The following is a 13,459-nucleotide window of genomic DNA, read 5'->3' as shown; positions in this document are numbered from 1 at the left end:
TTTGACAATTTAATTAAAATGTGTTTTAGTGTTGCACTCTTTGGGTTCATCTTATTTGGAATTTTCTGATAGTCCCTTTCCCAGTTTAAGCAAATTTTCAGCCATTATTTCTTCAAATGGACTTTCTGTCCCTTTCTCTCTTCTCCTTTGGGGATTGCTATAAGGTGGATATTATTCTATTTCACGTTGTCTCATAGGTCCCTTAAGTTATCATCTCTTTTTTTTTAATTCTTTTTTTATTCTGCTGCTCTGTGTGTGTAAATTTCATTGTTTTGTCTACCAGCTCACTGATCTGTTCTGCTTCATTCAGTCTGTTGCTGAGCCCTGGTATATATGCTGGTATATTTTTTAAATTCATTTATTGTATTCTTGGGCTCTATGACTTCTATCTGGTACTTTCATATATTTTATATATTCTTGTTGAAGTTCCTATTCTAGTCATCCCCTCTTCTGCTGGGTTTGGTGAGCATCATTATGACCATTACTTTGAGCTCTTTATCAGCAAAACGACTTATCTTTGATCCATGGAAGGGTTTTTTTTGTTTTTTTTTTTTTTGAGGTTTGCCTTTGTCTTCATTTGAATACATTCCTCTGCTTCCTCATTTTTTCTGATTCTCTGTGTTTGTTTCTGTGTATTAGGTGAAAGAGCTACCTGTCCCATTGAAGGAATGGTCTTGAACAAGACATGACCAATGAAGCCCAGAAGCACAATCCCACCTAGACACCAGAGTCGGGCACTCCAGGGGCATCTCCTGTGTATGCTAAGGGTGCCTGCAAGCTATGACAGCAAGACTACATCTCTGCCTCTCCTACTCATTTCGATGTGGCCCTTTTATCTTCTGTTGTGGAGGTGCTACTCGTCTAGTTTTCAAGACCTTTTCAGAGAAAATTATCTCACTTGTAGCTCTAGAATTGTTATGGCTATAGGGGAGGGTAGTTCAAGATCTTCCTACCCTGCCATCTTGAACAGCCTCCTTTTCCTGAAACGTATTTTTTAATTACCTTTTTGTGAATGGACAGCAAGTCAACATTTGTAATTACTATGTCCTTAAGTCTGGCAAACATGTCAGTCTGCTTTGGCTTCACAGAAATAGAGGCATCCATTCCTACAGGAAACATTTACAAACTTTTCACCCAATCCAAGCGAACCAATTCAGCGGTATTTAATCAAGTTAAAAAATATACTACCAAGATAGATAATGAATAAAATTACTATTACACATATTAAATACATACATACATACATATAGTTCTATGTATGAGATGCCTAATAAAGGTTACAATATCTTTAACTGTTACAGGTGTTTCATACATAAAAGTGGAAATTAAAGACAAAAGAAATTGAATTTCAAAGAGAATCACAGGTCTCCAAACAAATAACCTATGCATTGACAAGATCACAAGTGGTCATAGAGAAAGACACACACTGTTTCTTCAACAGCCATCTCACAAGCATTTATTATGAAAACTAGTGCTTTGATAATTGAGCATAAATGAATATAATTTGATGGATATTCATTCTATAATAAATATTTAAAATATAATCTTTCTCTCCAAAATATTTTGGTTATTCTCATAATTTCTGAAGGCATAATGATTTCTAAAATAGCTCCTCAGTAAAAGAGAATACCTATAGCTAAGAACCACTAATAAGCTCAACTTATTACCATGCCACTCACGAAATAGTTAGTTTAATATTTGTTGAACAGTACTTATTTTTAAACCTTTTCTCAAGTGCTTACATGTACCACTTTTCTAAATATATGTAAATGTACATATAATCCTACAAATAATTATTATAACTATCACAGCAATCCCATAAATAATTATTACAACTACCTCCATAGGGAACTAAGATGCAGAAAGGTTAAGTTTCTCAAGGTCAGCTAATAAATATTAGCTTGAATCAAAACTTGAATCTTGGCAGATTGGTAAAGAATCCATGGTATAATATGAACCTATCCTTTTATCAAGCTGTTGATGAGTAACGCTTACAAAATTTCTTTAGGTACTTCTAGCCTGATGCTCTATATGTACAAAAGACAAGGGAAATAAACACAGTTACATTTTCTTTATTTAGTGAGGTGTTGTAAATATTAATTCCTCAGTTTAAATTGTTATATGATTCTGAAAATATAAAAGGAACATAAGCAATCAAGCCTTAGATTTATTCTAAAATTTGAAAAATACATTAGAAATGTTTCATGTTAGCTGTGAATCATAAGAAAGTCACATCTAACATTTCCAATTACACCTTTGAAAAGTTTGTGCAAGTTTTCAATATAAGCAAACAAAACAATGACTCCTAAGAAATCTACCATACACAAGCTTACTCTTGCTGGAGGGTCTATGTAAAGAAAGAGAACTACCTTCACCAAGGAATATCTTTACTTACCATGTATTCTAATATCTGCAATGTTACACTTTTGATCACAGACAAAGATATTAAATGCATTTAATTCAGCTATAACCTTTAAATCAAACACATCATCTTGAGAAGTACTGCCAGATACTGAAAAATAATAGAAAACTGGTGATTAGCAAAGTACAAAGATGAAACAACAGACTAGATAATGTAAAATTCACAAAAAGTACATTATGAACTATGAAGAATCAAAAAGGCTTCTATTAAGATAACATATAATATGGATTTTGACCCAATTTTCAAATGCCAATCAGAAACTAGCATATCCCCCTCCAACTTAAGAATAAAGGCAACCTTTACTAGCACCTTGGAAGTACAATTTGCTAGATGGAAAATTCCCTATAATTTTTCTTGTGGAAAAAAAGATTCAGGTCTATGAGACATAAATATAAAGGGCTAAGTTAAAAAAATACAAAAAAATTTATAGTGTGTGTGTGTGTAAGAATCACAATCAAAGGATTCCCTTTATCTACTTTGGTCCAGGTCTTAACTGATAAATTTAGTGTTTATTTTTCTAGAGATCTGTCTGGCCTGAGGGAAACAGACCTTTTCCTGCAATACTGTAAAAGCACAGGACATCAGTCCTTAATCATCTTAATGATAACAGTGACTTTTTTTCCTTTAAGATGTAAATCAAACCATAAAAACATAATCAAACCATTAAAATCAACTATACAGCATAACTGGAAGACTGTTTCTTTGGATTAATAATTTTTGTAGTTTATTGTGAACTTAAACATCACTCTTTCATTTATTCAACTGTGTGTGAATGTGTATGTATATATGCATGTTATATAAAGAAGCATTTCCAGATATTAAGATAGCAAGTACATTAAAGACAACAATAAAACTCTTTAACTCTAATTTATAGTGAAAGTATTGCTCTGATCCCTGGTTAAAAAAAAATCTGATCCTTATATCAGATCTAATATTACTAAGAGTTTTATGCTTTAAAGATGCCAGTAATACAGATGTCACTCAAATAGGTAATGGTCTGAAAATTAAATTATTAGATGTTAGATATTCATATCATGTAATACAAAAGAAAAATAATTTAAATGACATTGGCTTAAAAACAGGTGCATGTTCACTCAGCTTGACATCATATCTAATTCATAGCACAAGTCATATGCTTGAGGAACATGTGTCCATAGCTGTGTGTGATTTAAACTCAGTTTTGGTTAGAAACTGAAGTGAGTCTGTCTCTTCCATGATCTTCTTCCTTTTGCGCCCTGCAAAACATTTTAAATCACTGAGCACCAGGTAGGTTTCCATGACTGACAGAAATGGGACTTTGTACTATGCATAACAGTATTCATATTCTAATTTCTTCCGTTCTTACTTGCACTGAAGTGAAGGCTGGAGAGACATCAATGCAAAGTATGTACTTTATTTTCCATAAAAGACAGGCAGTGAAATCAAATACAAATACATGATTCATTTAAAAAATTTATTTTAAATCCCTCACAAAATTATCCTATCCCTACCACAGGGATAAAATTTGCTTTCTTTTGAAACTAACTTAATTTGTCAGAGCAGCTGTCATATTAAGGGTTAAATATTTGTCTTAGTTTGAAAATATAAGTTATTATATGATTATTAAAAGTTCAGAAAGAAAGTATTAGACCATGACTCAAAAGTAAATACCAGCTTTGACAACGATACTTCTGGACTCCCCAACAAGTGGTTTCAGCTCAGATTCTTTCTCAGAAGAGGAAGGTTCAGAGGATGGAACAGCAGATGATAAAAAATCCATGAAGGACAGTAAAGCTTCCAAATGAAGTACTAAGTCTAAGGATGAAAATGAAACCTAAGATAATGAACAATTAGAAAGACAGATTTCAGACCTGGTGACATTTTTATGTTAAGCTTCAACAAATACAAATAAGTATATGTTGGAGAATAGTTCATTGAAGAAAAGATCAATTAAGGTCCTTTTTTTTTTTTTTAAAAGAACTCATTCTTACAATGTTAACTCAACCACACAATAAATCAACACTCTGCCCCCTCTCATGTCCAACTCTAACTCTGACCTTAATTGGTGGGTTTTAAGAAAAAATGTGGGAAGTATTAACAGGCCTTAGGCCAATCACATTTCAGATGGGTCCAAGACGGACTATATAAGCTTAAATGTATTGTAAGCAATATCTGTACTGAGCCATACTTTTAGCTTCATGCTTAATTTTATTCTAATCCTAAAGCCAATATATAATTCAAATGTTTAATACTTTCATCAGCACTAGGCCAAATAATCATGTATAAAATTCCCTTAAAAAGTATATTATTTGTTGCTAAGGATGTGGAGAAAGAGGAAGGTTATAAACCTAGATTTAATCATTAATGTAACATTGCCTTATATATAGTAAATTAGAAAATATTTACCTTAAGTCTCTGTTTTGTATTGTCATGAATGGTTTTAAATTCTGGTCCATCACTGTCTGCCTAGAAACAGCAGAAGATTAAACCACTGGGTTGAAAACATTAAGAATTCAAACATTAAAAAAAATACATATACCTATATATGTGTATATATATATTTATATATGTATTTAGTGAGATGTCATAAAAATTAATTTATATATATTATACATAATGTATATATTTAGTATATATACACATACACACTCACATACATAGATATATACATGTACATACATATATATGCTTATATATATATATTCTCTTCTTTTCAAAGTATGCTATGAAAACACCAAAAACATATTTCTTAACAGCAAAGAGGCATGTGCCAAAAAACTGAAGGATTTCTCATCTTTCACAATATAGAAGCAAAAACTCAAATTCCTTATCCTACTTAGGAGTAAATGCTAAAGGTAGAGGAAAATGCTAGCAAATCTAGATTAAAACAAAAAAGTTGATTACCACAGAACTTTGTACACACTCAATCAACATTATAAGGTAATTCACAAGGTTATTGTTGGATGCTTGCATAACTCACTACAATCAATGGGCTTTAGAATGAAAAATATTAGGGGGGAAATTGAAATATTGAAATATTAAATATGGGAGAATTACATAACTTCATACATTCAGATATTAAAGAATCCTAGGAAGAAACCAGGTACCTTTGTCAGTGACATTTTCAGCAGGGGCTCCTTAGTTACATTAGAAGAGTTAATAATGTGAAGTGGCTCTCCAGCAGAGTCTAAAAATAAAAAACACAGGGCAGCTCCTGTAAGTATCCCAAACATTTCAAATGTATTTTAAAACGGAATTTTACTGTATACTAATCATACTTCAATAAAACTGACTTTGACAAAAAAAAAAAGAAACTTTGAAAAACATTAAAAACTTTGGAAAAAAAAAAAAAGTCCCCAAACCCAGCACCAGTCAATTATAACTTTTGTAACATTTGTACTACTGGTATTATTCATTTGAATAAATCAGAAAGAATATACTGAAGTTTAAAGCTATGAAATACATAAACTAGGAATTATTCTTAATATGTTTACTTTACTTAAAGTTATTTCATGGAGTTCCTATAAACTTTAAACATCCATAGCAACTTTAAAAGTTGGCTTAATGCATGTTAGAAAGTGGATTTGAATGTATTGTACTTCTTGCTAAATATAGATATACATATTTAGATATATTCTTACTTTATGGTAACTACCTAGATAATACATTTTTAAATTACAAGTTCCTTTTCATCAAGGTAGTAAATTTAATTAACTAAGTAACTATGGTGACATGAATAAAGGTGTTTACTATTGACAAGAAGGTAGTGATCACTGCCTATAACATGAATAATTTATACAGACTATACTCCACACTCACCAGTGAACTCCAAGCATCGCATACTAATTTTTTTTAGATAAGCCTTGGCAGTCAGGTCATAGGGTTTAACTTGAGCTTTCATTCCAAGCTGCAGGATATTCAGTTCATGTAAAGGCCTTCCTTTCTTTTCTGCTTTTTTCATCAAAGTAATCACAACCTAGAAAAGACCCAGTATTACCACAAACAATTCCACTAATATCTGATGAAGCTAAGTCAACAATTTCATAACTGTCCAGAGCAATATAATAAAAAAATTCACACAATGTAAAGATGTGTAATACTATTTGTGCCTGGAAAATTTCCTAGTGTTATTAGAAGGTACTTTTATTTAAATTATTTTTAAGGGTTGTATTTATTTATTTAACAGAGAGAGAGAGAGAGCACAAGCAGGGGGAGCAGGAGAGGGAGAAGCAGGCTCCCCGCCGAGCAGGTATATTTACTTGTTCAGACTTCTGAAACACTGCCACTATATTCTAGTGATTGTCAAGGTAAAATTTGAAAAAAAAACAAAGTAGTTCTGCCTAGAACCAGGAGTTCTATTCTGATGGACAGCCTTTCATCTGGAAGTCTATATCATAAACGGTCAAGCTTTATACTAATCCTAAGGTAAGATTTCTCAGGCTTGACACCATTGACATTTTTGGCTGGATAATTTTTTGTAGCGAGGGAGCAGACCTGTGCACTGTAGGATGTTTAGTGGTAACACTGGTCTCTCATACTTGTCAGCAGCTCCTTCTTCCCAGATAGTGACAACCAAAAATGTCTTCAGACAGTGTCAAGTATTGGCCTTGGGGAATGCAAATTGTTTCCCCTAATTTCCATGTCCTCAGGGAATAATATTTATTACAAATGATATTAAAAGCAGCTTATGGGTTTTCTATGCACATATGTTAATGAAGCCCATTTGCAAACAGAATGATTCCTCTGTCAATGTTTTAATTATTAAAGCTTATGTATCTTCAGTAACTCTAATATTAACCAGAAAAACAGTAAAGTTTTAAGATGAAAGAAATCAGCTGCAAAGCATATATTTCAGATAAGAAAAGTAGAACCCATTTGTTTTAAAGTTTATTATTTTTAACTCAGAGGAAGAACATAGCCTCTCCTATTAATGATGAAGGGATTTTGCAGGAAGTTCTTACAAGTCCCTTTATCTACTGTACTTCCTCATATACTCACACCTTAACCCTGCCCGAGCCCCTTTCCTGATCCCTGACTCTACTTACTCTTCCTTAAAGGTTCATCTCAAATGTCACTTCCTCCAGAAAATCTTCCCTGACACTCTGAGCCTGCTTAGATGCCCCCTCCTTACTATCACAGACACAAGCTCCTTAGGTACATTTTTAATGGGAGCACTTCCAAAATTTTAATTGTTTTCTTGTTAGAAATCAGAGTCTTTGACTTTTAATTTTGTATCCTCAGCACTTAGCACATGCAATGAATACTAATGTGTGAATACAAAAGAGGAAAATCCATTTAATATTTCCTCAAAGATCTGCAGATGGAAAGCAGATAGTGGTAATACAACACTTAAAAAATGTAGATATACCGTGTTTTGTTCTATCAAGGGTTTCTAAAATTTGCAGAGGATTTCTGTCACTACTTCTTTTTCCTGACTTTCTTATATGGAATCCAAAGCAAGCTACACCCCAAGTGTCCTATAATCATTTAGAAAGCATGTTACAGGACATGTTACCATGTTCTCTGTGAAATATTGTATACCTCAAATAGAGCTCATCTTTCATAAACCTCAAATTTAGTACAAACTGCACTGCTACATATAAATTATTAATAGCCTATGTTAAGATTTTTTCATGCATATCAATAATCTATAAGTTTTAGTAGAGGTAATTCCAATTATCTATTAATTATTCACTTTACAGAAACAGATGAAAATTACACACCTCTTTTATTTCAAAATTCAGCAGCACATTAATGATGTCTATAGATCTCATTTCTTCCACTCCAGCTGTTAAAGTAACTTGTGAAGCATGTACATCTTGTTTTGCTGTAGAGGTTTCAAGTGGCCCTAAAGATTTAAAAGAAATTCTTTCACTTCTACCCACACATTTTTTCCACAAATACTAATTGAGGACATGGAGGAGTACTCTGGACCTGTGTAAGCACTGAAAATCTACAAATCAGTAATGCATAGCTCCAGCCCTTAGAAAGCTTATGGTTTAGTAGAAGAGACATATAACTCAAATACAAACAAACAAAAGAAGTGGGCCATGCCTGGTCACATTAAGTAGACAAATGTTAATAAACTATAGAATACTACAGAAAATACAGAACACGAAGTTGTTATGGGGAGGTCAAGAAAGGTTTAATAAGGGAGTTATCATTCAGGTAGAGCATAAGTATCTCCTCACACAGAGAAGACATTCAAGAATAAGGTTAAGAGATTGTGGGGAAATTGTAAATAGCACATCATGATAGATTTTGGAAACAGAGTTTGATACGCTTAAATCATGAGGAGGATAACAAGAGTTAAGGCTAGAAAAGAAAAAAATGGGAGGGATGGTTACAATCTCTTCTACCATACAAAAAAGCAAAAAGAAAGCTATATGAAACTGATATTGTTGTGCTAAAATCCACATACTCAGAAATGCAATAAAATTGCTTTCTAAACTGTAATTGAGAAAACTAATAATAGCTATTACTTGCTAAGTGCTTACCTCTGTGCTGGTCACTATGCTAAGGGCTGTATATGGATTGTCTCACTTCATTCTTTTATCAACCCTTCAGAATAAAAACTTTACTGTCCTCATTTCACAGATGAACAAATTGAGGTTCAAAGAGATTCAGGACATTGCCCAACATCAAAGAGATGGCAAATGGTAGAGTCCAAACTCCTCAGTTTCACGATTGCCTTTACTCTCAACTAACCTTCAATAACATTACATTAGTTACTAATATTATTGGAATTAACGTTATCTATGATCACTAACACAAGAATCCTATACCATAAACTGTACCAGAAAACCATATTGAAAACCACTGCTGTCAATTATTAACTCTGAGAAAGAAACACACAGGGTGAGGTTTCTTAACTATCACCTTATTCCAGCACTCTTCCAGAGTGTGATCCAGGGGAAATAATTTTAGCAAATATTTTGCTTTTACAAAATAATTCCTGGAATAGGCAAAGATTCTTAAATAAGAAATAAAAAGCACTAAACACTTTCAAAAATGATATACTGGAATTCATTACAATTAAGGAATTCTACTCATAAAAGACCCATTAAGAATGAAAAGCAAATCATAGGGGTATGATATATCTATGCCTATATCAACACAAACACATACAATACACACAACCAACAATGGGCTCATATCCAGAATGAACAAAAAACTCCAATATATCACTAAGAAAAAAAAACTCAATAAAAATAATGGTCAATAGACTTCAATGGTCAGGTCATTGAAAAGGATATCCAAATGGCCAGCCTATGAAAAGGTGTCAGTTTCATTAGTAATCAGGGAATAAATAAGAACCACAAAAATACTACTGCATATCAGCCAGGATGGCTAATTTTAAATTACTGACAATACCAAAGACCAGGGATAATGTGAAACAACTAGTAGTCTCATACATTGCTGGTAAATTGGTACAACCATTCAGAAAATCATTTGGTATAATATGGCATTAAGTTACTGCAGCTAAATGTAAGCTAACAAATAAGCCTAACCTGTGAAGCTTAGCTATAAAACCAAAAGAAGACAGTACATAAATATAACAAAAGATATGTATAATAACATCTTCATAGCATCTTTATTCTAGACGGTCAAAAAATGGAAACAACCCAAATGCTTTCCATCAAAGGTAGAATGGATAAAATAAATACTAATGCATTCGGATGTTGAATATGCACAGGATTGTTATATGTAAACAATGAATCTTGGAACACTACATCAAAAACTAATGATGTATTGTATGGTGACTAACATAACACAATAAAATACACAAACAAACAAACGAATGAATGAAAGAACTACAGCTACACACAACAACTCGGAGCAATCTCCCAAACAAAATAATGACTGAAAGAAGCGGAAAACCAAAGAGTACATTCTGTATGACTCCATTTATGTGAAATTCAAGAACAGGCAAAACTAATCTACCTGTGGTATTACAAATAAGGATGCCAGGTAATTCTGGGTGGATTTGAGGGCGGGTGGGTGTTTGGTACTGATTAAGAAGGGGCATAGGGAGCCCTTCTGGGGCAAGCTGGAAATGTTCTATGTATTAACCATGGTGATTACTAGCTATCTGGTATAGCTATACATAAAAATTCAATGAACTGTACACTTAAGATATATGGTCTTTATTACTGTTTGAGCTCTGTAATACAGTAAAAAAATTTTTTAAATAATAAAAATATAGTGAGATACCATTTTTCATTTATCAATTTAGCAAAAATTTTAATATAGAAAAACAAGCTGGTGGGAGTACAAAATTACTACAAGTTCTAAGGGGAGCAATTGGCAAGATGTGTCAAAAATGTTCAATCAAGTTAATTAAATTCATTAACTTAACATACATTAAGTTAATAAAAATTAAGAACCCTTTAATCAAGTAGTCCTGGTGTTTCCCCTACAGATACATGTGCACTTGTAAAAGTGTATGGACAAGGATATTCAATGCAATGTGGTAAGAGTGAAAGACTGAAAACAATCTGGAATGCCCATCTATACAGACTTGCTAAATAAATTATAATACTTCAAGAGAATTTAATCTAGGAAGCCATTAGAAAGAATGAAACAGATCTACACATAATATATTTACAGATATAGAATGGACACCAAGATAAACTGTTATTTGAAAGAAAAAAGGAAAGTGCAGAAATACATACACATATACACATTTATAGGATAGTGCCATTTGGTTGAAAAAATGGACTATATGTCTGTGTGTATGTAACATACATATATAAAGCAGTTAGGTCTGGTAGTTACTTTGCCTTAAGTCAAAAGGCCATTGCAACTAATAAATTCTCTAAGTTTTTACTGCAGTATAATTTTTCAGTATTTTCTTTGCTGAGGGCTAATTTATCAAATATTTCAATTCTTAAAGATATTTTACCATAAAACCTAATTTAAAAATCAGATTAAGTATGCTACCATAGCCTGCTGCCAACTTTGAATGTTTTTATTTGTATATATGCAATTTCAATAATTATTCCAGGAATCCACCAGATTTAAAATGCTTCTTTATGGTTCCTAACTTAATACAACTTGGAAAAAGTTCTGAACCTATAAATGATCATTGCCATAACTAAATAGAGTCCATCAGCACTAACTACAGTTTTATGCAATATTTATTCAACAAATAAACATCTTCTGTTTTCATGGTAATACAAATCACAATTTTTAAGTATATATTTGCTTATGTCATTTTTATTGTCTGTCTCCCCTGCTATATTGTAAAATAAATAGCTATGTGGATTATGCTACCTACTGTCAGTCTCTTACCTGTCTTCTGTACTCCTGGTTTCATTTTATTTAAGTCTTCAGTAGCCTCACCAAGATTTTCTGCTAGTATTCTAAATAAAAGATTAAGATCTTCTTGATTGAGATTAACCTGTGCAATATCATTAAAAGAAAAGATAAAGACATTTCATTTTAAAATGAAACAATTTTAGGGGTGTCTGGTTGGCTCAGTTGGTTAAGTGCCTGCCTTTGGCTCAGGTCATTATCCCAGGGTCCTGAAATGGAGCCCCATATCAGGCTCCCCTCTCGGCAGGAAGCCTGCTTCTCCCTCTCCCTCTGTCTGCCGCTCCCCCTGCTTGTGTGCACTCTCTTTCTCTCTATCAAATAAGTAAATAAAATCTTTCTTAAAAATTCCTTTAGGGTGCCTGGGTGGCTCAGTTCATGATCCCAGGGTTCTGGGATCAAGTCCTGAATCAGGCTCTCTGCTCAGCAGGGATTCTGCTTCTCCCTCTTCCTTTACCCCTCGCCCCTGCTCATCCTCTCTCTTTCTCAAATAAATAAAATCCTTTTTAAATATTCCTTTAAAAATAGATAAAATGAAACAATTTTAAAATAGAAAATAAATTACAATTTATAAGACATTGAAGAAAGAATTATATAAAAATTATATATTCACGAGGCACTCAAGTATTTTACTACTTCTTTCATTTTTAAATTTTTGGTTTCACAGATAATAAAATGGAGGAAAAAATGTGATTTATAAATCTGTATTAGTTCCATCTACTTAACTTATATAAATTATAGTGAAAGATGATGATTAAAGAGATCATATAATTTTTAAAAAGTAACAAATTCAGAAAAAAATGAAAATTCTACATTTTTTTAAAATAACAACTCCAATGAAATAAAAAGGCTGTCTTTAATATGAAAAGCAAGTTTTTCCCTCAATGCTATGGGGATACTAAAATTAAAAGTATGGGTATAGAACATATAAAATGGGATGCAATATACTAATAATTTATACAGAGATCTCTGCTATTGTGTACATACAGCAAATTTAAAAATTAAACAATGAAGAGGGGTCCAAGATGGTGGCATAGGAAGATTCTGAACTCACCTCCCATGTACACATTAAATCTACAACTACATATGGATCATTCTTCTCTGAGAAAGACCTGAATCCTGATGAAGTGCTCCTCAAAGCAAAAGATAAAAGGATCACACTGAGGTGAGCTGGAGAGGCAGGGAGACATGGTCTCCCAAAAAAGCCTAGACTCCCAGTCTTGTATCACTCCAAAGAGAAGGATTTCACCAGACAGGCACTTCTCATGGAAGAGTGAAGAGTTGTGATCTGCACCAAAGCGAGAAGCCCCCGGAATGTCTGGCTTGGAAAATCAACAGGGTTGACCTCCAGGGGTCCCAAACTGAGATTCCCCTCTTAAAGGGTTTGTCCCAAGTCCAATGAAAAAACAGCAGTTTGAAAAACACCTAGACTATATTTGAGGGAAATTCACTTGCTGATTTGGGGGCAATGGCTGGAGGAGCAGGAGACATTTGAAATACTCATGGGAGACTGACATGCTAGCAGATGCCCTTGTTGTACTCTCAATATAGCCCGCTGGCATGACAGGAGAGCTCAGACAGGGCAGCCTCCCAGAGCCTTGCTGGCATGAGTGAGGGAGCAGTCACAACACCTGCTGAGGCTGGAGTGCACTCGCAATTGCAGTACTCCCTTGCAACCTGCCTGGGCTAGAGAGCAAAACTGTGCTGGAGTTCTCCCACTTCGAGCTAATGTTTGCAAATGCA

The 13,459-nt window shown here is 33.3% G+C and overlaps 1 protein-coding gene across 2 annotated transcripts in view; it reads right to left on the bottom strand.

Moving 5' to 3' along the window:
- VPS13C (vacuolar protein sorting 13 homolog C) overlaps positions 1-13,459 on the bottom strand; it is a 195,290-nt gene that overhangs the window by 79,706 nt on the left and 102,125 nt on the right. For both annotated transcript variants that reach the window (XM_032864804.1, XM_032864805.1), the window contains 8 exons: positions 11,696-11,804; positions 8,125-8,249; positions 6,221-6,377; positions 5,509-5,588; positions 4,808-4,867; positions 4,073-4,235; positions 2,396-2,512; positions 1,003-1,106 (listed from right to left, as the gene is read on the bottom strand). In XM_032864804.1, the coding sequence (XP_032720695.1) occupies positions 1,003-1,106; positions 2,396-2,512; positions 4,073-4,235; positions 4,808-4,867; positions 5,509-5,588; positions 6,221-6,377; positions 8,125-8,249; positions 11,696-11,804 (915 nt within the window). The remainder of the gene's footprint in view (positions 1-1,002; positions 1,107-2,395; positions 2,513-4,072; positions 4,236-4,807; positions 4,868-5,508; positions 5,589-6,220; positions 6,378-8,124; positions 8,250-11,695; positions 11,805-13,459) is intronic.

The sequence above is a fragment of the Lontra canadensis genome, unplaced genomic scaffold (genome assembly GCF_010015895.1).
Source record: "Lontra canadensis isolate GAN:19392208 unplaced genomic scaffold, GSC_riverotter_1.0 scaffold28, whole genome shotgun sequence".
NCBI lineage: Eukaryota > Metazoa > Chordata > Mammalia > Carnivora > Mustelidae > Lontra > Lontra canadensis.
Note: the sequence above shows the minus strand (reverse complement) of the source record. Positions and strands in the feature narration are given on the sequence as shown.